At 45.6% G+C, this 24,542-nt stretch overlaps 4 protein-coding genes across 5 annotated transcripts in view; 2 read left to right on the top strand and 2 right to left on the bottom strand.

Annotated features, from left to right (window-relative positions):
* The window catches only part of sipa1l3 (signal-induced proliferation-associated 1 like 3), a 29,612-nt gene extending 24,473 nt beyond the window's left edge, over window positions 1–5,139 (top strand). Inside the window, exons 16-21 of one of the 2 annotated variants that reach the window (XM_080459806.1) lie at window positions 94–256; window positions 338–512; window positions 748–918; window positions 2,400–2,526; window positions 3,002–3,083; window positions 3,205–5,139. In XM_080459806.1, coding sequence (XP_080315932.1) covers window positions 94–256; window positions 338–512; window positions 748–918; window positions 2,400–2,526; window positions 3,002–3,083; window positions 3,205–3,396 — 910 coding nt within the window. In that variant the 3' untranslated portion in view covers window positions 3,397–5,139. The remainder of the gene's footprint in view (window positions 1–93; window positions 257–337; window positions 513–747; window positions 919–2,399; window positions 2,527–3,001; window positions 3,084–3,204) is intronic. The other variant, XM_080459807.1, reaches the window with a different exon arrangement.
* Window positions 5,140–6,916: 1,777 nt separating this feature from the next.
* On the bottom strand, window positions 6,917–11,499 carry LOC308106965 (ribonucleoside-diphosphate reductase large subunit). Its single transcript, XM_080459019.1, has 4 exons — window positions 11,351–11,499; window positions 8,189–10,170; window positions 7,351–7,539; window positions 6,917–7,277 (listed from the first exon to the last, which is right to left on the bottom strand). Exons 1-4 carry the CDS (start codon window positions 11,367–11,369, stop codon window positions 7,086–7,088), a joined length of 2,382 nt encoding a protein of 793 aa, XP_080315145.1. The 5' UTR covers window positions 11,370–11,499; the 3' UTR covers window positions 6,917–7,085.
* A 3,962-nt stretch (window positions 11,500–15,461) lies between these two features.
* On the top strand, window positions 15,462–23,193 carry qpctla (glutaminyl-peptide cyclotransferase-like a). Its single transcript, XM_080460210.1, has 7 exons — window positions 15,462–16,109; window positions 17,446–17,592; window positions 17,689–17,982; window positions 19,132–19,293; window positions 19,610–19,709; window positions 19,793–19,909; window positions 21,571–23,193. The coding sequence occupies exons 1-7, from the start codon at window positions 15,891–15,893 to the stop codon at window positions 21,714–21,716; spliced, it is 1,185 nt and encodes a 394-aa protein (XP_080316336.1). The 5' UTR covers window positions 15,462–15,890; the 3' UTR covers window positions 21,717–23,193.
* On the bottom strand, window positions 22,247–24,541 carry six9 (SIX homeobox 9). The gene is made up of 3 exons (XM_080460211.1): window positions 23,923–24,541; window positions 23,197–23,357; window positions 22,247–22,764 (listed from the first exon to the last, which is right to left on the bottom strand). The coding sequence occupies exons 1-3, from the start codon at window positions 24,520–24,522 to the stop codon at window positions 22,608–22,610; spliced, it is 918 nt and encodes a 305-aa protein (XP_080316337.1). The 5' UTR covers window positions 24,523–24,541; the 3' UTR covers window positions 22,247–22,607.
* Window position 24,542: the final 1 nt, after the last annotated feature.

Below are 24,542 nucleotides of genomic sequence, written 5' to 3' on the forward strand. Positions count from 1 at the left end.
GTTTGCTTTCTGTGGAGATGTGAGGGGGAAAGTCATTAAAAAAAAAAACGGAATGGTTGTTGTTGTTTTGATGCTCATTACTTTCGTCTCCAGGCAGGTGGACACGAATTCAAAGAATGTGTTTGGGCAGCCTCGACTCCGAGCGTCTCTGAGAGACCTGCGCTCCCCGCGGCGGACCTACAAGAGCACAATCGAAGACGACTTGAAGAAACTGATTATCATGGACAACCCGGGAGAGACGCCGCAGCGAGATCCAGTGAGGCTCACGACCACGGTCTCCGCAGCAGTTTTACTTTGCCGCACAAGCAGCTCTGATCTCTGGCTTTCCTCTCTGCAGTCTCCCAGACGCACGCTGCAGCGCACCTTTTCAGACGAGTCGCTGTGTAGCGGGCGCAGAGACGCCAGCTTCGCCAACTCCGAGAACCAGGCGGCGCCCAGCGACGTGCTGTTCACCTGCACGCTGCCCACACGCAAACACGGCCACCCTTCCAACCACCTGCAGAGCAAGAAGGGTGAGTGTTGGGATTGTTTTCAGGCAGATAGATAAAACTCTTGGAGATATTTGGACACGTGGAGAGACACAGGGACTGTGCTGTGTTCTCTGCATGAATTCATGACGAACAAAAATGCGAACGTGAACTTGAATAAATGAATACAGTGATGGATTTTGTTCTTCATTTTCCATTTGTGAACGTGTCTGCCGTTTTTAATTTTCTTCCGCCTGTTCCTCTCTCGCCTGCCCCTCAGTGCCTCTGTCTGCATCGGAACTCTCTCTCACGGAAGTGAGGGACAAAGTTCCCCCCCTGAGGAGGCTCGACCCCGGGCTGATGCCTCTGCCCGACACAGCCTGTGGACTGGAATGGTCCAGCCTCGTCAGCGCTGCCAAAGCCTACGAAGGTGAGGCGCGAAACCTTCCAGGTACTTCTGTCCTAATGTTGTCTTTGGTATGAATGAGTACTGGGTGGCATGGCATTATCAGATCTTTTGACTTTAGCTTTCAGATGACTTTCTCAGCTTTAGTCTTTCTGTTGTAATCTTTCTGAATTGTGGCGGCAATCGAGGTACGAGGAACATGGTTGTGTGGTGATTATTAAAGGGGTCATATTATCCAGCTTTTCAACACTTTCACATGGTCTTGTTGGTCCAAAACATTGTATTCAAGGTTTGTTTCCCCAAATCCAGCTTTTCCTTTATTTCCAGCCATTTAAATATTGGATCATATGAGCTGCATTCAGAATCTGCTGTGTCTGAGTGAGCTGGACTGGCTCCGCCCACACATTCCCAAGCACTTCCTGTCGTGGTGCCATGTGCCAGAGCAGAGCTGCCTAATTGTGGGAGGGTCAAAGGGAGGGCCTACCTTGATTAGGATGGGCTAAAACCCTGATGACACATTCTAGGGTTTGATTTCTGATTTACTCTTTGGAGCAACACACTTTTAAAAACATTGAAACAAGCCAGGGAGAGAGAGGACAGACTTTCTTCACTTCTGGGACGTCCTTCCCAGGGACACATGTTACTGTTGGAAAACCATTTGAAAGTGAATTTTGCATAATATGACCCTTTTGAAGGAGGTACAGTACCTCTACGCTAACTGTATGAGAAGCTTCAACAATAAATATGTTTACTTATTTTATGTTATTAAAATAGATAAAATATTCACTAAAATCTAAATGAACAGTCGTTTTACTGACCTGTTGTCATTTCAATGTTGTTTTGTTATAATTTCAGCTGATAATAACAAATTGTTAAGTATTTTGGAGCCTTAACTCACCATTAGAAACGTATGTTCATGCTCTGTGTTTTCACTTCATGTGAGGCTGCATGATAAACACTTTCAGTTCAGTCAGAAATCTCTTTGATTATAGAATTAACTCAATGATTAAAGTTAAATCAAAGCTTAAATTATATCCAATTGAATATATTTCACAATATTCAATTGATTTCTGCCACGGCACCTTTTGTCACAATGACGCTACAATATCATAATTTGATATAAAATATTGAGTTTGTTGCTACTGTTGGATGTGTGTACTAGTATTCTTGTAAATAATGTATAAAGGCACTGCACAGTTAAATAGAGTGAGCTCATGAAGGACAGGTGGGTCTGAGACAGATTGTTTGCTGGTCGATTGTCCCTGGGCTCTGTCCTGTCACATGAAACTCCTGGGAGAGAGATCTGAATATTCCCTCACCTCTTTGCCTCCCACTCCCCGGTTCGTCTCTGGGAGTCCCGCTGCCCCTCGGGTCTCCTGCACCACTAAGCTCCACTTGATCCCCTTCCCCCCCTCCCCCTTCCCCCCGCCGTGGTTGAGCTCATGAGGCGCCAGAGGAGAAAACGGCTCTTTGATGAACCTTTTTTTTTTTTTTTTTTAAAGAACCATTTGGCCTCTCTGTTGCAGCACAAAGAGCGGTTTCCCTCTTCTCGCTGACGGAGCCACAGCCCGGCGCTCTAGACATGAGGCCGGTCGTCAGTCCGGTGCAGTTTCTCACTCCTCAAACACCGAGGACCACACCGACCTTCACCTGGTAGGTTAACTCTGCAACAAAAACGCATCTGTGGGGAAACTTGACCACTGCTGCCACCTTGTGGTTGTTTACCCAACTCACCATGTTTGAGAGTTCATACCAGTAATTGCTGAATTTAAAGGTTCAACCCAGAAGAACAAACCTCGCTGAAGAAATGCAGCGTTGGGAGATGCTCAGCTGCTCCCAACAGCTGATTAATTACAGAGTCAGAAGGAATAAGTGCTGAGTCGCCGTTAGTCTGAGAAGTCGTCCTCACACAGAGTTGCACGTTACCATTTCTCTCTGTCATCATTTTTCTATTTGAGAGAAGAAGTCAGATGGATCTCGTCTGCCTCTGTGTTTGTGTGTGTTTAGTTTTTTTATTAGAAGGTTGAACTACCAGTGAAACTTGTTTTTGCGCCTCAAATTTAACCTGTAAGACGGCAGGTGTTCGTTTCGGCTGAATGCAGAATAAAGTGTGCGTCTGTGTTTCCAGCGACGAGACGCCCAACGATCTGTCCGGTCGGCTCTACCACCTGGAAGTGATGCTGAAGCAGCTGAACACTGACCTGGAGAGAGTGAGTTTCTCTGGATTGACACTCTTCTCCTGTGAATTGTTGCTCCAGAGCTTTACTTTGCATGACCACTTGAACCGGCAAACTGAAGCTGGCGTCATTCCTCCTTCCTGTGTGTCTCCAGGAGAAGCAGGACAAAGTGGTTCTGCTGGCAGAAATGGCCAACCTGAGACAGAACAACCAGCGGCTGCAGGAAGAAAGTCACACGGCCAGCCAGCAGCTCCGCCAGTTCAGCAGGCTGTTCACCAACGTCAAGACTGGAAGTGACCACGACGGTCAGGCTGTGGGGCACGACGGCGAGCCACAGAGGGAGTGACCGCCTCCGACAAGAAGAACCAGGCCAGAGAGAGAAATATGCTCTCAGTACCCATGATCCCTTGCACTCGCGGGGACGGTCGAGGTCAGGAAAGGTGTGACCTTCTCCAGCCTCCGCTGGACTTGCCTTAAACGTTAAGAAAGTGATGGGAACGCGACGCGCAGACAGACCAGAGATGCTCCCTCACTGAACTCTGAGCCTCTTTTATTTTTCTAAACTGAAGTGAAGTCGACTTTCACACTCGTCATTTCTATAAACACGTACGCCACCATGTCGGGGGGGGAGCGAGCAGGAGACGACATCCTTTTTTTTTTTCGAGAACACTACATCACCTGGAGAGGCCTAATACTGTTCCTGCAGCAAATCAGCCAAAAACAAACAAAAAAAAATCATTACAGACTGCATCTCCCAGAATGCACTGCAAGTAATGGAAGCCCTACAGACATGGTACTGTAGATAGATGCCTGTGTGGTACAATTCTCATGTATCAAGATTATTGACCTTGTACTAATACTGTCGGTCGTACTAAAGAGGTGTGTGTGTGTGTGTGTGTGTGTGTGTGTGTGTGTGTGTGTGTGTGTGTGTGTGTGTGTGTGTGTGTGTGTGTGTGTGTGTGTGTGTGTGTGTGTGTGTGTGTGTGTGTGTGTGTGTGTGTGTGTGTGTGTGTGTGTGTGTGTGTGTGTGAGATGAACAAACGTGTTTACTGTAATGAGAAGCTGGCGGGCCACGGCGGTTTTCTGTTTACATGGATGAGCTGCGGATGTGAAACAAGCCATCATCGGCGTGTTGAGAGGAAAATGGCCGACGTCTCAAAGCTCAATGATTTTTAATCGCATCATATCTCCTAACGTAGTTATTAAGCTGTTTTTCACCGAAACGTTCGCCGTCTCCAGCAGCGCCCCGTCGTCTCACCTGTACTGGATCCTTCTTTTAATCTTGAGCCGAAACTTCAGAATAAGTCTCTTCTTAAAGTGTGTTATTTAATTGTTGCAGCGTTTTGAGAATTGCACTTATTTGCTTTCTGAACATGTGTGAAGGGCCACTGCATACCCCCCATCCACCCAAAATCACAAACCTGTTAGAATATTTAATAATAATCAACAATCTGCCTCAGTAATCTGAGCGTCATAACAAATGTTCATTTTGTCAAAATGAACAGAAATAAGATCTTTCCATTAATCACACTTTTATTAAGAAACTGCCGAGGTAATCCTTTAATAGCGCATTATAAACTCAACAAGTTGAACTTTACAGTTTTACTTTAATCCATCAGTAACATGTCAGAGTTGGTTTACTAATTCTGTATCAGCTTCTTGTTTACCTCACCTGCACTGGACATAACGTAAATAAGTCCAAAACAACTTCCTTTCATATCTATTAAATGTTTGCAATTTGGCGTTTATAACAGCAGCGGTGGGTTTCTGCACCCGTAATGTAAATGAGTTGTCATAGCAACGTACACTGTAGCCCGGGCTCGTCTTTAGTCTTTAATGTATTAATTACATTTGATTGTGTCTGATGAAGTCGGCGTATGCAAATCTCAGCATGACAAAGCAAATAAGTGTAATTCCTCCAAAATGTCTCATTATTTTATCTGTATTTTTTTTTTTTATTTAAAGTGAAGCTGTCTCCAGTAATGGGTACTTTATCGATGCATTTACTGTACATGAAACTCGGCAACACTGAAGCTTCTTCATATCAGAAACGGTCTGTTTGTATGAGAAGATTTGTCCCTGAACACACAAAAAAAAAAAAAACACAAATATTTATACAGCCAGCTTGTTTATTGATATTGTCTACTATATCTATTTTTCATATGGAAATATGCGTCTGTTTTTTGGGGGATGCTGGTACGACGTGAGCCTCCCTGATCGAACCGAACTAAACCTTCATCTCTCTGCTCGACGGCACAATTATCAGGATCTGTTTTAACAAAATAAAAGCCACTCAGGTTATTCAAGAAGCTGTTAGTGACACGAGAAACAAGCAGGAGTGGGTTCAGATGCCGTTTGAACTCTTTTTGTACTTGTGATGAAGCAGAAATCCTTTCAAGTCGATACTGAAAATTGTGAAGAAGAAAAAAAAAAGCTGGTTTGTTTTCTAATTTGCTGGTTGAAGCCAAAAAAAAACAACAAACGTCCCGCATCACATCGCGTCGATCAGAAGTGTTGGCGAGGGATTTCTCCTCGTCGCTCCAGCGTGTCACAGATGCTGTGAGGAACGATGGAGAATGTTTCTCCGTTCTAAAGCACACACACACACACACACACACACACACACAAAACCACTGCATCTCCTTTAGCTCCGCCCCCCTCCTGCAGTGTGAGGTGAGGCGGTGAGGCGGTGAGGTTGGCGCCCGCCAGCCTCGCCTCCTCCGTTCTGAACTTCTGCTTTCAGGTTTGTTGTGGTTCCCGTCACGTTCAAACTCTTCAGTGTGGCTGTGATTTTACTCTCTTCAAGTCTTAATCTTTAGTTTGCTTGAATGAAAAGGAGCGAGGATTTGTTTGTTTTTTAAAAAAAAAAAATATATATATATATATAAATATCTATAAATCTTGTGCTCTGTATAATTTGAAGCTATTTATAGCGTCGTCCCCCCATTGCTCCATGTTGAACAAATCAGTAACGCATAATTAACAGTAATATTGTATGACTAGTTGTTTTTTTTCTTTTTTGTATCTTTTAAATATTTTTTATAATTTATTTTGTTAACACGTCGGCCGTGAAGATGAGAGGGTACTGTGTTCCGATTCCTTTATGCTGTTTTTATTCTCATTTCTGTACAAAATGATTCCTCCTTATTTTCCAGCTTCACTTTCAGTCTTTGTGTCGCTGCTTTCTGCCCCGAGGCAGAAGCACAGGAAGCAAAGGACGACCGTTTTGGGTTGTAATAACTTGTACATTAAAAAAAAAAAAAAAAAGTGTAAATTATGTTTTCAATATTTTATAAAAAATATATTAAAAAAAAAAAAATCTGTCAAAACATTTGTTTGCTTTTGTTGTTGCCCGAGTTTTTAATTTGTAATTTTATGAATGTTAACCTTGATTATTTTATATTCTTACATGATAATCTTGGGATTGATTAGAAAACATTCTGTAGATTTACTGAGCAAAAATTCAGATTTTTATGAAAGAATGGTAAAAAAAAAAAATTATTAAAACAAAACAATCCATTAATGTTGCTACTTACTTATAAAAATATCCCATAATTGTCAAATATAAAGTGCAATGCTAAAAAAAAACTTTAGATCCAGACAGTTGTTGGACGTTATTCCCACCAGAGAAAGTTCTACTATAATGAGCTTTCTCACGTTTGATATTAGGTTACATGTCGGAAAAACAACTCTCTCGCAAGAAAGCAATTGGCAAATATTCAACAAAATTTAAGACTTAAAATTGACGTCTCGGCATTAAATATCTCATTTAAGATCCAACAGTTTGCAAGACTTCGTATCAGTTTGTTTAATCTCAAGCAACTTCAATAAGGATTAAAAAAAATAAAAAACTTTTCACACAGATTATATTCAAATAGTTTTATTATCTTGGACAAACTTAACATTAAATACATTTCTGCGTGTTTCCTGCGACGCTGAAGTCGACAGGACGTTGGAATTCTTATAAAATAATTTCTATACAATTAAAAGGAAGTGGTATGAGGGCGTGAACAGTGAGAGTTCGACGTGAGGTTTTCACGAGCCGCACATGACGCAGTCGTCGCGGTTCTCCAGCGAGCACACCATGGCCGCCATGTTCCTCTCCTTGGCGTCCTGCTGGGACGGCGTGGCCGGCGCCGCCTCCTTCAGCTTCTCCTTGTTGAGGGTGAACTGGATGGGGTTGGCGGCGGGTTTGGTCCTCAGGTAGTACATGCCGGTCTTCAGACCCTACGGCGAGAGGAAGGAGCCGGTTTAACGCCGGGGTTTAACCTCCGCGGCGGCGCTTTCAGCCGACACTCACCTGCTTCCAGCCGTAGAAGTGCATGCTGGTCAGCTTGCCGTAGTTTGGCTCAGCGATGTGGATGTTGAGCGACTGGCTCTGGTCGATGTAGGCGCCGCGGTCGGCCGCCATCTTCAGGATGGTCTTCTGGGAGATTTCCCACACGGTCTTATACAACTCCTTTAGATCTTTGGGGATCTCGGCGATCTCCTGTCAAAACCAAGCGTGGCAAAGATTTAGCCTTAAAGTCCGGAACCTGTCGACAACGACACGTCCTCGGTTCCTTTGAGCAAATCAACTTAACATGTAGCGTGTTTTCAGGTCAGAAGAATTTAACCTCAACGAGGGAGAAACAAGCAGCCGAGAATTTAAGATCGATTGTTTGTTGAACGTGGAAAAGCTGCGACTGGATGGATTCTGTCGCCTCAGAAGGTTTTTCCAGTAACATCAGGAAGAGAAAGTTTTCTTAAATTATTCAAATATGAAATATATTGAGCCTTAATGTTCGATTATAGGACAAATAAATAAAAATCTAATATGATGCGAATTCATTCATTATTCTTTAAAAAATATAAATAAATCCAAGAATATTATATTCATCTTATTTCTCTTTTTTGTCATTATTCTTGTTAATTTTTGGAATATGGTTCCTGTGTACCTTTTAATTGTAAAAATATTTCACAAAATTGTCAACATTTTAAAAAGATGATTTTTTAAAAAGATTTTCAACGATATTCCTTTTTGTAATAATGAACCTGTAAATAAAAAGTGTATTTGGTTGAGGAACATGGCGATGACAGTGTTCCTACTTGTCGGAATGTCGATCGACAAACTCCCGACAGACGTCAGACGTGTTTACCTGGATGGATCCGTTGTGAGCGATGAGCTGGTTCTTCATGTCCTCGTTCCACAGCCCGCGCTCCGTCAGGTCTTTGAGCAGATGCGGGTTGACGATCTGGAACTCCCCCGACAGCACCCTGCGGGTGTAGATGTTGCTGGTGTAGGCCTCGATGGACTCGTTGTTGCCCAGGATCTGGGCGGTGGAGGCGGTGGGCATCGGCGCCAGCAGCAGGCTGTTCCTCACGCCGTGCTCGGCGATCTTCTCCTTCAGCAGCGTCCAGTCCCACAGGTCCGTCGGCGTCTTCTCCCACATGTCGTACTGGAGGACGCCCTTGCTCACCGGGGAGCCCTCGTAGGTCTCGTAGGGTCCCAGCTCCGCCGCCAGCTCGCAGCTCGCCTCCAGCGCGGCGTAGTAAATCGTCTCGAAGATCTGGATGTTGAGCAGCTGAGCCTCGGGGCTTTCGAACGGGTGCCGCATCAGGATGAAGGCGTCCGCCAGCCCCTGGACGCCGATCCCGATGGGCCGGTGGCGCTTGTTGGAGTTCTCGGCTTCGGGCACCGGGTAGTAGTTGATCTCGATGATCTTGTTCAGGTTTTTGACGATCACTTTGGTCACCTCCGCCAACTTCTGGAAGTTGTAAGTCCGCTCCGGGGTGACGAACATGTTGAGCGCGACGGAGGCCAGGTTGCAGACGGCCACCTCGTCCTTGCTGGTGTACTCCACGATCTCCGTGCAGAGGTTGCTGCTCTTGATGGTGCCCAGGTTCTGCTGGTTGCTCTTCCTGTTGCAGGCGTCCTTGTACAGCATGTACGGCGTGCCCGTCTCCGTCTGGGACTCGATGATGGCGTGCCACACCTGCTGAGCCTTCACCAATCGCTTCACCCGCCCCTCCTTCTCGTACTGAGTGTAGAGCTTCTCAAACTCCTCCCCCCAGCACTCGTCCAGCCCGGGGCACTCGTTGGGGCACATCAGGGACCAGTCCTGGTTGCTCTCCACTCTCTTCATGAACAGGTCGGGGATCCACATGCCGTAGAAGAGGTCTCGGGCTCTCTGCTCCTCCTTCCCCGTGTTCTTCTTCAGCTCCAGGAAGTCGAACACGTCAAAGTGCCAGGGCTCCAGGTACATGGCGAACGCGCCGGGCCTCTTGTTGCCGCCTTGGTCGACGTAGCGGGCGGTGTTGTTATAAACTCTCAGCATGGGCACCAGACCGTTGGAGTTGCCGTTGGTGCCAGCGATGTAGCTGCCGGTGGAGCGGATGCAGCTGACCGCCACGCCGATCCCTCCGGCCGATTTGGAGATGAGGGCGCACTGCTTCAGCGTGTCGTAGATGCCTTCGATGCTGTCGTCTTTCATGGCCAGCAGGAAGCAGCTGGACAGCTGCGGCCTGTTGGTCCCGGCGTTGAAGAGGGTCGGCGAGGCGTGAGTGAACCACTTCTCCGACAGCAGGTTGTACGTCTCGATGGCGGCGTCGATATCCGTCCCGTGGATGCCCACGGCCACCCGCATGAGCATGTGCTGCGGCCGCTCGGCCACTTTGCCGTTGATCTTCAGCAGGTAGGAGCGCTCCAGGGTCTTGAACCCGAAGAAATTGTAGGCGAAATCTCTGTCGAAGATGATGGATGAGTTGAGGCGATCTTTGTTCTCGAGGACGATGTCGAGCGTCTCTTTGGAGATCATGGGCGAGTGCTGCCTATTCAGGGGGTTGACGTAGTTGTACAGGTCCTCCATCACTTCACTGAACACCTTCTTGGTCTCCTTGTGCAGGTTGGAGACGGCGATGCGCGCGGCGAGGATGGCGTAGTCGGGGTGTTTGGTGGTGAGGGTGGCGGCGATCTCCGCCGCCAGCGTGTCGAGCTCCACGGTGGTGACGCCGCTGTACAGACCCTGGATCACCTTCATGGTGATCTGAGCCGGGTCCACGAAGTCGGAGTTCAGGCCGTAGCAGAGCTTCTGGATGCGAGAGGTGATTTTATCGAACATGACGCGCTCCTGGCGTCCATCTGAGAAAGGACAACAAAATAAGTTTATTTTATTTATAATTCAAAGATTGATTTAAAACGGACCCATATGAGATCTTTCATTATCTTATAATCAATATATGGTATCCCAGCGTAACCGATCGACTCATAATATCTCAGAGATAGTCGTGTTTTGCCATCGCAGAATCTACAGCTCTTTTGGGACGAACGGACGTCTGCAGGCGTCATAACATTTTTATTAGAGAGCGACATTTAGTTGCATAAATCATATTTCTAAATGAGAAGAATCAACCCCGCCACTCCTTTTCTCGCGTGCAGGACAACTTTTTATGACGGATAAATAAATAACCGACATAAAGGCTTCCCAAACGGAAGACAAAGACTCCAAGACTGAAATGGAGACAGCAGGATGGGAGGTTTTCTGTGGCTCCAACACTGAATCAGCAGGAGGGGAACGAGAATGTGGTGCGATCACCAACATGCACACCTTTTAAAGCATGTTGGGAGAACCAACCATGAATCTTTAGATCGTTTTGCCTCTTCATAGAACGTGTGTGTGTGAGAGACCATATATTTGGGGATGTTTTCCTCTGCTACAGAATAAACTTCATCAGAAACCTCAGTGAAGGGATTAGATTACATCAGCCTACAAACTCCCCACTGCAGCTATTGGGTGGTTCTAGTTTAGCTCTCGAATATGATTATTTCCTGCTGTAATTAATTTTTTCTTCGCTGGTTGATCTTTATAGGCCATTACACTCGGTTGTGTGCAGTTCACAGATCAGTCACAGATTCAAAGGATCTTAGCAACTTTTGGCGCCATCCGCAACAAAGGATCTCAGCTGAGTCTCCCCACTCCAACCACGAAGTCACACGAACCGCTGGAGGCGGAAAACTACACCCGAGAATGAGTTTTACGCCATCAGGAAGCTGTTCGTTGAGTTTGATTGCTTCTAAAAGTGTTTGATACCAACAACAGCAACACTGCTGGCTAACTAGCATCGACTGACGCAACACGGAGCCACAGCAGCGAAGTTTAACTCAAAACGTTTATTTGCGTTGTGATTTATAACTTCTGATCTGTGGCCGTCAGTGGATAAATTGCACATTTGAGCTGTTGGTGTCATTAGATGAACACCCGGCAGTGGAGATAAAGCTAGGCCCGACCTCGCGCTGCTGCGTAAACAAAACAGCCGCTCACCTCGCTTTATCACGTGCATGTTGGCGGGCTGCGGCGGTAGTTGTCCTCTGGCGAAACGACAAGCTTCACTTCACCTCGAAACCTCGACGTAGGAACAGAACCTCAACTCGGCGAGACGAGACGAGCGCGAATGAGTCCAAAACTTCCCGCTAAAGACGTATTTGTAAGAGGGGCGGGACTGTGTGACGTAAGAGACGGACGGGCGAGTCGACCAATCAGGGGGGAGAGAGACAGCCGGCACTCCGCGGGAAATAACTCCCAACTTCCGTCATCTGATTTAAAGTGGCGGGAGACAGAAGTAGGTCATGTAACACTTTTGAAGGGTGTTTTTTTTTTTATTATTTGAATGTGTTTGAATATGCTTTACTGGCAGTGAGTTAACTCCTCTGCTTATCAATAAAAACAAACCCAAACAAAGCAAGATGACTTTAATACGGGAAGAAACATGAGATAATGTAACAGAAATAAAACTAGTTTACACCAAAAAATTGTTCATTCAATCTGTTCTTATACCGAACGATCTTCAATGTTTCTTTTTCTGCTTGAGGCTGATCTGCTTGGTTTTAATCATTCAATATTTCATTCGTCCATCTTTCCGCTTCATCCTCTGCTTGGATGGAGCCAATCCCAGCTAACAATGGGCAGGTCTCCAATCCGTCACAGGCAAACACAGCGACAAACAACCTCACACACTCCACGCCTAGGGGCCATTTAGGGTCTCCAAGTAACCTCACATGCATGTCTCGGAGCTGTGGGTGGAAGCTGGAGGTCCCAGGGGAAACAAACACACAGGGAGAACATCCAATTACAATACAGAAAGGCCTGCGTTTGAACCCGTGAGCACCAACCACTGTGCCACCATAAAGCTCCTGTTATGAAAATTCAATGTGTTTTTGATCCGATCAATGCTAAATAGATCATAATTCTTGTGGTTTCCATCATGGTAGTACAGACAAGGTTACATACACACTGCTGTGCCGTGTGTACATTTTATGCTCACATCTCTTCATGTTTAATAACCGGTTTTTCCAGAATCATGTAACAAAGGCTGGAGCCTATGCCACGTAACAGACAAAAGGCTGGGTACAGTGTGAACTAAGAGCTGCGACTCTGCGCCACAGACGCTCCAAAAACAGACTGAATGAACCTCACCTGACATTACATTTCTCATTGTTTTGTGACGGTTGGGATGGAGGAACTACCGATGGAGCCCTGAGATTTCCCGAATGGATACAACATCTCGTCTTCCAGCTCAGATTATTTGGTGGAGACTTTCCTGAGCAAGGGTTCCTTTGGAACTGTGCTCCAGTGTTTCAAAAAACCCTCCAAATGAGATGGTAGCGTTAAAAATAATCCACAACAAAAGCTTCATCCAAGAGGAGGTGACACAATGAAACACTCATTCTACTGGTTGCCACTTCTAATTATGTAACAGTTGATTTCATGTGATCTTGTGTGGTTCCAGGTGGAGATACTGAACTTCTTGAAAGATTTGGGTTCCCGAAAAACTCAACATTTTGAGCTTTAATGATTCCTTCATGTTTAAGGGAAGATTCTGTCTTGAGTTCAAGAAGCTTGATATCAGTCTGGCAGACTACATTGAGAAGCAGAGGCCGCTTCCATCGGAAAAGATTAGAACAACTCTCCATCAGGTTTCACCTTCTTCTGGTCTTTTTTTGTGATTTTATTTCTAATCTTGTTTAATATGTCTTGATTCCATGTTTCGGTTTACGAAAAATCTCCAGCTGCGACTTCCACGATAAAAGCCTGCATTTTAAAGTCGGAGAAGAGAAATGATGAAATCCACAATAAAGTATTTGCAACGTGCTCAGGGGTTGTTAGATTCATGTGTAGCTTCAGTTCTTTAAAATTGTAGTAAACATGTTGCTGCTTTTGAAACGCATTTAATTTTTAGTGTGGTTGTGTCTTTTCTTTCAGCTGGCTGTAGCTGTGAACCTCTTGAAGGACGCAGGAGCATTACCTAAGGTGTGTAAACATGCTGCTGTGGTTCCCATCCTGAAACCAGGAAAAGATCCCTCTTGCCCTTCATCGTATCGGCCGATAGCTTTAACAGCTGTTTTATGGAAACTGATGGAAGGAATGGTGACTAATAGGTTAGTCCATTTCCTTGAATCAGCGGGTTTCTTTGCACGCGTTCACAATGGGTTCAGAGTTGGTAGGAGTACTACGGACTCCACCGTAGTACTTGGTCAAGATGTCAAAAAAAAGCTAATATTAATAAAGAAGGTGTGATTGCAGTGTTTTGGGATATTGACTAGGCACACGACTCAGTGTGGAAGGAGCGATTATAAATAACCCTTAATGATGCAGGTGTTAAGGGTAGGATGTTCTACTGGATTCAGGATTTATTTAATAATAGATCCATTCAAGTTAAAGTTTGGGGTGAGCTCTCAGAAACTGCTGACATCATTAACGGAGCTCCTCGAGGGGCAGTGATCAGCCCGGTCCTCTTTAACATTATGATTAATGAGATAGTTTTGAACGTTCCTAATTTCTTTGGGAAGTCTCTGTTTGCAGATGATGGAGTGATCTGGAAGAGGGGGAGAAATATGCCTCTCCTTGTCTGTCAGATGCACAAAGCTCTGGATGAGGTAGTTCAGTGGGCAAACGACTGGCGATTTAGAATTTCATCTTCCAAAAGCAAGTACGTGATCTTTGGGTATAAGAGGACGATTCCTGCAGTAAATGTTTCGTTGTATGGTTGCTCAGTTGAAAGAGTGAAAAGATTTAATTTTCTTGGCCTTTGGATGGATGAAAGACTCATATGGAGAGGGAAAATAATAAAAGTTTCTGGAAAGTGTGGAAAAGTCATAAATATTGTCCGTAGTTTGGCTGGAAGCGACTGGGCTGCTGAAGGAGACTCTGATTTATGGTGCAATGATTAGATCAATCTTGGATTATGAATTTGTTGTGGTTTCTTTAAAACAGCTCCTATCGCTGCCTTACTCTTTGGAATGGGGGAAATGCCACTAAGAACCAGGAGGAAAAAAATTGGGGCTTCAATATTGGGCCAAGCTATATGGCACAAGAACCAGTTCGGTTTCAAAGTGCCTTTTAGATGGTTCCTGGGAATTTTCTGGTAACAGAAAGAAGTCTAATTCTTTACACCAAATAAAGCAGTTGGCGGAAACTTTTGGGTTGGAGTGTGGAAAAGTGCCTGGTTGGTCGTCTGCTCCACCTTGGTTTCTTCCTGAACCTGAGGATCAGCTGTCTCTCCTTGAAGAAGGGAGAAATCGCCTCAGCACGGATGTGAAGATGCTCCTGAATCAGTTTCATGGGTTCCTGAAAATATTCACAGACGGTTCAAAGGATCCCGTTTCTGGGAAAATGGTGATTGGAGTTTTTGTTGATGAGGAGATTCTGCTAACCAGCATGCGCACATTAGATAATATGTCTATCTTTTCTGCTGAACTTTGGGCAATTCAAAGAGCTTCAGACTGGATGGAGCATAATAAACCAAAGAACAGAGTCACATGCTCGGATGCTGCTGCTGCTTTGGTGGCATTAGATGAAGGAGCTTCTAGAGCTCGACCTGATCTAATAAAGGAGATCCTGCACTGCCTTTCAAGAATTGGGTAAAAGAGAATGGATTAGCATCTGCAAAGAAAATCTGGAGACAACGTGGCAACAGGAATGAGATCAGGAGCAGAAAAGTCGACATCTTTATCTGTGCAACCTTCATTAAAACGTAAGAAGTGGGGGAGTACGTTGGTGCAGAGAGATGTTGTCATCTTAACCAGGCCGAGATTGGGGCATTGCTGTCTGGTAAGTAGTTTAAAGGTGGTAGGCAAACGTCTGAATGGTTTTTGTGAGTGTGGGGAATCAGAGATGGTATTTCATGTGTTATTTCGCTGCAAGATATACTCTTGTCACAGGCAGAAGCTGTTTGAGGATCTGTCTGATCTGGGTCTGGAGGTGTTTTCCTTGAAAACGTTATTAGAGTTAGGGGAAAATTCTGACTCTCTTGGGAAGGCCGTGTTAAAATTCCTCCACCCCTCTGGGTTGTATGAGAGGATTTGAGCTGGTGGAGTGATATCTTGTTTAGACGGTAGAGGTCAGTATTAAGCCATACGGCGTACAGCCTGCCGGAATTCAAGAAGAAGAAGAAGAAGCCCCCACAGCATCTCTATGGACTGATGACGCTTCAGATGCTATCGGGGTTGAGTCTCAACTAAGAAACTACTGATATGGACCGCAAATAACACCGCTACGGGTCCGCCATGTTTGTTTACAAGTGGATGAGCGAGGGGAAGCGATGCGCATGCAGCAACAGGCTCCGTAGCCCCCGGTAGTCTCTGCGGGAGCGACCGTGAAAGAATCGTTCCACCTGGGGGGATAGAAGTCGGCCATGCCTTCAGCCAGCCGGGCTGCCGGGGAGGCAGCACACACCTCCGGACCCGGCGCTTCAGCGGCAGGTGAAGGCTCGTCATGCTGAAATGTGAGCAGGTCTGCCTCTCCTCCTCTTCCTGTGTGAACCTCCCTCCTCCGCGGCTCGGCTTGGACACGTCGCCGTTCGACCATGTCCCGCTCCGCACGGCGCTACAAGCCTCTGCAGCAGGGCGGCGGCAGCGGCCCCTTCCCCGGCTGTGACCGGGTGCGGATGCCCCGGGCCCGGGTGCTGCTGCTGTGCCTCCTCGGGGTGCTGGTGCTGGCGGTGGTGCTGGGGGTCTACCTGTCCAACGACCCCGCCGGGAGACCCGTGAACCGCCTGCCCGCTGCAGACCTGAGCAGAGACCGGGTGAGAACAGCTGCACTCACTATCCTGAAGACACCCGGCAGACACACACTGCCTCGGGTTGTTCCAGCTCACACTGGACTGATGCATGTTTTAACTTCTTTTTAGATTTACTCTCTTTAGGACAGTCCCGAGATGTACAAGATCATCTATTCATTACCAAACTATACAAGCCATCTCTATATTCTGTTTGGTTTAACTCAGTACTTTGTGTTTTGTTTCACCTCTTGATCTATCACTTACTTGTTTATGTGTTTATACCAGGGGTTTGCAGAAAGAAAAAAAATTTAATTGGGGTAAAAACTGCTTAAAAACAGCTAAAATGTCACAATAAACTACGAACATATGTTGAACTAGAAGACTGAAACTGTGATATTCTGGTCCAAAAGCAGGTCAAATGTAATTAAATCTGCCCCATCCTGAAATGTAATTGAGACTTCACAATGCAACATAAGATAGTGTATTACGTGTGTGAAAACTGTATATGAAACTTTCTAAGCTGCGGTAGCCTCATTTTACAGTTGAAACATGCTTTGTGGCCCCAGTTAAACTTGATTTGGTGAAAAGTCACAAAAATTGGTGGCATAGTGGATAACGTCAGCAAGAAGTTGTCTGAAGACATTTGTTAGTGCAAATTATTGTAATATGTGGGTAGTCAGGGAGTCTGATGGAGAGTGAAGGGAGAGCACAGCTCAGGGGAAAATACCTCTCCTGTGGGAAACACAGCAGCTCCTGGTCCGGAAAAAGGTTTTACAAAACCTGGGAAAACAAAATAGTGATAGAATCTAAATTTGTCAGCACTTTTCCTGGGCGGGCAGAGAGAGACACACAAACTGCCAACATGCACTCGCTTCTGCAGACATATTGAAGTCACCGCTTCGCAAAACTAATGTATTTGGAGTTTCTGTGAAGAATCCAAAATGCTCTGAATACTCCTACGAGAAGAACATGCAAACCTTACACAACAAATCCATGCAAACCTGCAGATTTGCAGCAGGAATATTTCTGCTGTGATGCGACAGTTTGGAAGAAAAAGCCTCAGTGAGGACCCAGCTGTGCTCAGTGCCAAGCTATTTATTTAATGTGGTTGTTCAAGTACTCATGATAAGTTTCAATATATTTCTTTTGTTTGTTTAATTTGCACAAAAGTCTTCAACAAAATCAAAAATGGAAAAACCTTCTAGACAGACGAAACACTTGGAATAAAGTTTTTCTGCATTCCACTAACATCTGCAACATCTGCTGTTGTATGTCTTCTCAAGCTTTTGGCTTCCCGTAGTTTTTAAAAAAAAAAGTGTTTTGCTGCTTCGTCTTATGATTGATCATTTCTCTTCTCCAGTTGTCCCACAAACCCAGCAAGTGCTCTCCAGCGCAGATCCGCCGTCTGGCCTCGCAGGTGGACGGGACTCGGCTGTGGGAGACTCACCTGCGGCCCATCCTCATCGAGAGGCTTCCGGGGACTCAAGGCAGCCTGGCAGTACAGCAGGTGTGGGTTGTTTTTTTTTTTTAAATATATTGCAAGGAATATTTATAACTACCCCCTCTTTTACACATTCTCCCCTCATCTTTTACGCCGCGTCAGCACATCGCCTCCACCCTGTCCTCGCTGTCTGCTGGCTGGTCCATAGACCTGGACTCCTTCCAGAACCCAACCCCTCGGGGCAAGGTCACCTTCACCAACATCATCGCCACTCTGGACCCGTCCGCTCCTCGGAGGCTGCTCCTGGCCTGTCACTACGACTCCAAGGTCCTGCCCCCAGACCCACGGGCCCCTGAGAAGGTCTTTCTTGGGGCCAGTGACTCTGCAGTTCCCTGTGCTATGATCCTGGAGCTGGCCGCCTCTCTGGATGCGCAGCTCAGGTCCTTCAAACAGCAGGTACGTCTCGTTTGATAGTCGCGTACCAGTGCGTCACGATTGAGAATTAGAATACCACTGAAAGACGTACGTCATTCATACATCATTATTTGGACGCTTATAACATGTAAACTTAACAGCTTCAAGCATTTTCTACATATTTTCACGTCTGCCAAGGACGGAATAAAATCATGGTCGTATATTTGTCTGTCTGTCTGTCTGTTAGAAAGATTACCTCTAAACTACTGCACAGGTTTTGTCAACATTTTCACCACAGACAGATGTTAGGCGGTTGAAGATTCGAGGTTTTGAGGTGGTCTGGGTCTCGCTTCTTGATCTGCATCTTATTTTATAGGCTTTTAAGGATTCCGTGAAAACTACATAACAGATTTTCACCACTGATAACTGTGACCTTTGGCGGACGTCAGAAATCTCAGATTGCTCTTGAATGAAATATTTGATTTTCATAAGTTGAAGCAAAAACAAATTGATCAAGAATGCTTTGAAAAATCCCAGTAAATGTGTAAGAAAAACCAAACAAACCCAGAAATATGTGGTGGTTTTACGTTTGGAAAACATCCATCCTGAAGCCAATCCAAGCTACCTGGGTGAAGGCGGGCAGGTCAATCACACAGAGGGAGAAAGGTACAGCCACAAATTAGGATTACCAATTAACCATTCATGTTTTTGGGCGGATTTGAACTCCTGACCTTCTCTATGATGCGACAGCACTAACCACTGCTCCACCCTGTGGCCCAGTTCTAATACAAGTAGTGGAAAAAGAAACGCTTCTCTAAATTCTCATTGCTTTAAATGGACTGGTTGATTTATCCACCGACAGATTTGGTCTGTCTCTTTTTTTTTTTCTTTTTACTTTGCAGAGGTTTCATTTTCTTGTGAAAAGGAATAATAGCAAGAGATGCTGATGTGAGGCTGCAGTGCCAAGTGAAAATGCTGACTTTACCCCGCTGTGTTGAGTGCAGCAGTCATCTGTGTGTAGCGCTATCCCTCCAAAGGCTGTGATTTATTTAGTTACTGTAAGACGACACACACTGCGGCAGCGCTGCAGATACTGGAAACTGGGCTCGGCTGCTGTTTTCTTTTTTTTTTTTTTTCCCCCCCAATGCATTTTAATTTCATTACCTCTGCCTTTCCCCCGTGTCCTCTCAGAGACTTCCTGTCACGCTTCAGCTTGTGTTCTTTGATGGCGAGGAGTCCTTTGAGGAGTGGACCGCCACAGATTCGCTGTACGGCTCGCGCCACCTGGCCGAGCGGATGTCCAACACGCCCCACCCTGCGGCGTCTTCGCACGCCACCGCGCTCCAGGCCGTGGTGAGGGGCAGCGGATCGATGTGTGAACAGACACACTTTGACTCATGCGGCCGAATTGACCAGATCGTTTATACAACAGCAGAGCTGTGAATTTCACCCCTTGATTCTCGTCCTGTTACAGCTGACATGACTGGGCCTGTCATGATGTATAGAAAATTCTTAAACATATCCTGTTCATGATAACGGTCCGCGGGACCTCTGCAGTATGACGGGCTAATCACAGACAAGATTCAGTAGTAATAAGTGAAGTTCAACTGAAACATTGCGCAACATCCTGAATATGCTTGACATTGCTTGACCTTGAAATTCTCTCCAGGACCTCTTTGTGCTGCTTGACCTGCTCGGCGGTCCCGATCCTCTGATTGCAAATCACTTCGACAACACAGCGCGCTGGTTCGACCGCCTGATTGCTGCAGGTGAGTGGTGACTAACTCTTAACAATGTTTACCTGGCTGGTTGCCGTGTTCCCCAACCGGGCCTCCTCCCTGCTTGTTGTCAGAGAAGAGACTCCATCGCCAGGGCCTCCTGACCTCTCACCCCTCAGAACAGACGTATTTCAGGAAGGACGTGTACCTCGGGCCTGTGCAGGACGACCACATCCCCTTCCTCCACAAAGGTAAGTGTCAGAAGAAATCGGGGTACAGATTAACTTGTGTTGATACCTAATATACAGAAACAAGACTTTTTTTTTAATTTAGATATTGTCAACATATATAGTTACATCTAGTATAATACGACAGAATTTATGGACGGATCTTTTACCTTCAGGGTGTGCTTGCTTAAAAGAAATCCAAAATCTGGATCCAAAAACTGTGTTTATAGTAAGAAAACCCCAAAAAAAGAACCAATCAAGTAAGAGTGTTATTTCCTGTTTTCTTGGAGGGAAAGAAAACCTTACTAAAGTGCATGTATGTGCTTGTTACTATCTTCAAAGTGCACTGGCAATAAACAGCACCGTTGGTAGTGACGGACCACAGTTCTGTTGGTGACAGCAGAGTCATTTCATTTTAACCACTGTATTCCGATCCTCACACAGCCGACGGGATTTTCCGTGCGTACGTCTCATAGCTCCTCCACCATTTGGTATCTTAAGGAATTCAAATATGACCAGAAAGCAGGGAAATTTAACTTTTTGCCTCGTTTATTTCCACAGCACGATCCTCCAAGCTGTGTAACATGCATAGTTAAAAAAAAAGAAAAGAAAGTAGCACTGCAGTATGGAATAAACTGCAAGAGAAGAAGAACATTGAAGTTATCTTGGAAATGGGCCGAAACAGACACTTTTATTTTCTTTACAGGTTTTGGAGCCTCAAAGTCAATGCACATCCAGATGGCCCCCACATTGTAGTCATAAGAGAGTTAAAACCAGTTCGCCGCCTGTAGGTTGATGGCAGTAATATAAAAAAATATCTAAATATAAAAACTTTGCTTTGATGTTGGTTCCAGGTGTAACACAGACACATGGTTTCCTTTTTGTGGCTCGTGTATTATTTAAAGATGTGCTGGACAGTAGGTAATCTAAGCGGATCGCTCCCTCTTGTCGTCTTATAAAACCTTCCTTTTTCATCCGCCGACCGCTGCAGCGCTCAGAGGCTCTTATTACTCTCAGCCAAACCCCTTCTCTGTCTGGCCATAAACCTTGAAGCTCTTATATTATAGCAATTAAACACACTTTATTGTGGCTCTCTTGGGACGAAGCACTTGTCTATTGAGTGCTATGTGATATTATGGAGTGGATTAAACCAGCGAGGGGCGTTACTGTGTGTTATGATGTATAGCATGTGTCGGTCAGATGATGCGGCACCTGTTTGGGAGTGAGCAGTATTTTACGGGTTATAAGCAGAAAAAAATAGACTCAAAAGGATTTGAGCATGTTTGATGTAAACTAAATTGTGACGGATCAACGACTGAGTCAGAGCTGGCGGTATCCAGCAATGGTCGGTATCCATCAACTGTGATGCATGTGAAGGCTGGTTTATGTAGTCTGATCCAACCAACTACTGTTTCTCAAACTGCTGCAGACGTTAGTGCTGGCTCTCATAGAAAGTGGTGGCAAAAGACTCCGGGCATCACAGATTGTTGCGTACGGGGGAAGCTAAATAAGGTCTTGCACATCATGAGACATTTCGTTATACACTCTGAATGAATGCCTGCGTTAGTCAATTCCTGTTCCGGACAATAAAAGTCTGTTTGTGTGGCTATAATGTTACAGCTGCTCAGTGTGTACATGACTCACACTGCCATTCATCATCACTCTCCTCATATTTCCTTGGGCAGGCGTCCCTGTTCTGCACGTCATCGCCACTCCCTTCCCACAGTTCTGGCACACGCTGGACGACACGGAGGAGAACATGCATCGCCCCACAGTGGAGAACCTGACCAAGATCATGGCCGTGTTTCTGTCCGAATATCTGGGCTTTTGAACCAACAAACGCAACTTTTTGAGAGGATCTTTGCACAGTCGGTGAGAAGATGAGGTGCACAAGCGATTGCCCCTGGTGAACATTGACTCTAGTGAACTTGGAACACCAGCTGAACTTTACCAAAGACTTTTGCTGTTGGACTCTCCCCGGTGTGATGCAGTGAATGGCACGGTAAAATGCATAGGAAGTCTTAATGAAGGTGATTGTAGAGGCTGATCAGATGTCGCCGTAATCCAAGTCTGTGAATTGTAAAGCACCCTTAATTGGTATTTTTGCTTTGCTCATGTGAAGAGAAGACTTCTCAGCCTTACTGGTCTTTGGATATAAGGATATGTGATGCACTTTATCTCCTTAAAGTCATATCTGTGACCACTGTTCAGTGATCAATTGTGAATGAATCTGTGAATATTTTCTCCTGGAGATCTATTAGGCCTCGCCTGTTAGGAATGGCGACCTGAGCTAATATCAATATGATGTGATTGGTTAAAGAGATGTTTTGGACATTACATAAAACAAACCCAAGCTTTGTTCAAAGTGAAAATGATTTTATTTAATTTCTCTTGTAGTTTAAAGAAATGTTGAGAAGTCAGACACACTGAAAACTGTATGACTAGTTCCATTCTGCATGGCGACAGTACATGTAGGAAGGATACACCAGCACAGTCCCTTTAACGAGTTAAAATCTGACTGTACAACGTCTTGTGTGAACACTGTGGACATCCACAGCAGGGCTTAACAACACGTCTGTGAACTGGTATGTTGAGTTTAGAGCAGCCATATGAGGCTCCGTTCTACTGTCGGTCCTGTGTGGCATTCTGTGTATATGTGGTCCCGGTACAGCGTCTCCTCGCAGTTTGGTAATAAAGTTCCAACGTGGCATATTAAATGTTCTTAACGGTTGTGATGTAGAGGAGGAGGTGCGTGATAGAGGCGGGGAGGCAGTGGCTGGCAGGGATGGAACTGGAGCTGTGGGCTGCATGGAGGTGAAAGCTCATAATCCGAAGATGGGCAGACTTCTGAGGAGCCTCCGAACCGTGCCGTATGGAAACTGGAATGAGACGAGACGTGAGATTACAGGGGAATTTACCCTGGCTCATGTCCTAACTGAACCACAAGAGGGTGCTATTATTTCAAATTATAGGCGTTGGGAAATAATGTTCAACTTTATTCACATGGTGGGATCAGTTAAAATTAGATTGCATGATATAAGAGGAATTATAGAGATTTGTATTTTCCATTCAGTCTCACGGAATTTAAGAAAAAGTACATTTAAATGGGCAGGATCTTCTTTGATGATAATATCTGTTAACTGGATGTGTTTGAAAACCATTTTTCTGATCAGCTGCTCTAAAAAATGTGGGTTTTTCTTATTTGATGCATCTCTAAATATGTGAACACAGAACTCTCACAGCTGTACAACTGGGAACTTCCCACATAAGAAAGAATGAAGAGACTCATAATACAGAATTGACCAACTAACCTTGCAGTTTCCGTGGTCCTGTCTCTCTGCCGGCGGTTCTTGAACCAGTTGCTGACCTGTACGGTGGTGAGTCCGGTGGCAGCCGCCAGCTCCTGCTTCTCCCGGATGGAGGGGTACGGCTTGTGACGGTACCACTGCCTGAGAATACTCCGAGATTTCTCCTGTTTGAAAAACAGGAAAAACTTGAAAGAAAAAAACAAACAAAAACTAACTGATGTTAAATTTGCAAGTCGCAGACCATCAGGAGAATACAGCTGGAAATCCACTCAAATAGTCAACATTCAACCAGAGTCAACTATGAATAAAATGGTGTGTATTGTAAAAAAAAATGTAGTTTATAAACTCTTTTAGCCTGATTCAGTACAGCCAGAAGCATAATAAAATACTGCATTCAGCATAACAAGTATAAACAGAGAACACATTTTATGTTTAGTAATACACTAAAACCAGCCATTTACAGTTTCCGTCCACGCAGTGTTGGTTGGCCCCCATTGAAGAAAAACGTTTTAGTTCAAAACCATATGTCGTTTTTATGGATTCCAGCTGTCAGCAATAATATCTTCTAATGTGAAAAACACTGGGACGTCCCTTGGTGGGTCGTCATCCTCCCACACTTTGAATTCAACCACTTTATCCTAATGCTACTATAGAAGCTTTATCAATCCACAAGTATTTAGTAGAGTAGCCAAGTCTCCAGTACAAGTAAAAGTACAAGTAAGCGTGTACCTTGAAGCAGTAGCTGGTCTCCTCTCCATCCCAGATAGTGTGAGGCAGAGGAAACTTCCTCCTCACGCGATACTTCCCCACAGCTCCCAGGGGTTGACCCCTCTGCCTCTCGGCCTCCGTGTAGTGGGCTCGCAGCCAGAGCTGCTGCAGGAGCGGGTGGCTTGGCGGGGAGAAGGGGAAGCCTTCCAGCAGAGCGTAGAGGTCTGAGAAGCGGCCCTGGTGAAAGGCCACTGCCGCCCGAGCCTTGAGCACGCTCTCCTGCTCCCCGAGGGCCGAGGAGCAGGGAGGAGGAGGCAGAGTGCGGAGGAAGCCAGTGAGGCGATCCATGTGGCCGCCCTGCAGCAGGACCTCGCACACACAAGAAACCTGCTCTGCCGAGAAGATCATTGCTGAAGAAAACCCGAGGTCTGTGACGTGAAGTCGTCTTCGGGCTCGTGCAGGAGGGTGAGCTGAGGCCTCTGGTGAAGAACGACAGCTCCTCTGTGGATGAACAAGCCTGTGTGCTTCGCAATCTCTGTCATCGTACCCTTCCACAGGTAACACGAGACCATCGGGATTACAATAACACAGCCTGCAGCCCCTCTCCTCTTGTACAAACATATGCTTGCACACGCGCTGCG

Source organism: Lipophrys pholis (assembly GCF_963383615.2).
Source record: "Lipophrys pholis genome assembly, chromosome: 3".
NCBI classification, from domain to species: Eukaryota; Metazoa; Chordata; class Actinopteri; order Blenniiformes; family Blenniidae; genus Lipophrys; species Lipophrys pholis.

Excerpts from the sequence above, each read along its gene's own strand:
- six9 (XM_080460211.1), bottom strand. The coding sequence starts at position 24,522 with ATGTTTGTACAAGAGGAGAGGGGCTGCAGGCTGTGTTATTGTAATCCC. Across the intron at positions 23,358-23,922 it reads AGACCAGCTACTGCTTCAAG|GAGAAATCTCGGAGTATTCT; the intron begins GTACACGCTTAC and ends TTTTTCAAACAG. Across the intron at positions 22,765-23,196 it reads AGGACCACGGAAACTGCAAG|TTTCCATACGGCACGGTTCG; the intron begins GTTAGTTGGTCA and ends GTCTCATTCCAG.
- LOC308106965 (XM_080459019.1), bottom strand. Across the intron at positions 7,540-8,188 it reads CTCACAACGGATCCATCCAG|GAGATCGCCGAGATCCCCAA; the intron begins GTAAACACGTCT and ends TGGTTTTGACAG. Across the intron at positions 7,278-7,350 it reads ACTTCTACGGCTGGAAGCAG|GGTCTGAAGACCGGCATGTA; the intron begins GTGAGTGTCGGC and ends CTCTCGCCGTAG.
- qpctla (XM_080460210.1), top strand. The coding sequence starts at position 15,891 with ATGTCCCGCTCCGCACGGCGCTACAAGCCTCTGCAGCAGGGCGGCGGC. Across the intron at positions 16,110-17,445 it reads CAGACCTGAGCAGAGACCGG|TTGTCCCACAAACCCAGCAA; the intron begins GTGAGAACAGCT and ends TCTCTTCTCCAG. Across the intron at positions 17,593-17,688 it reads GCAGCCTGGCAGTACAGCAG|CACATCGCCTCCACCCTGTC; the intron begins GTGTGGGTTGTT and ends ACGCCGCGTCAG.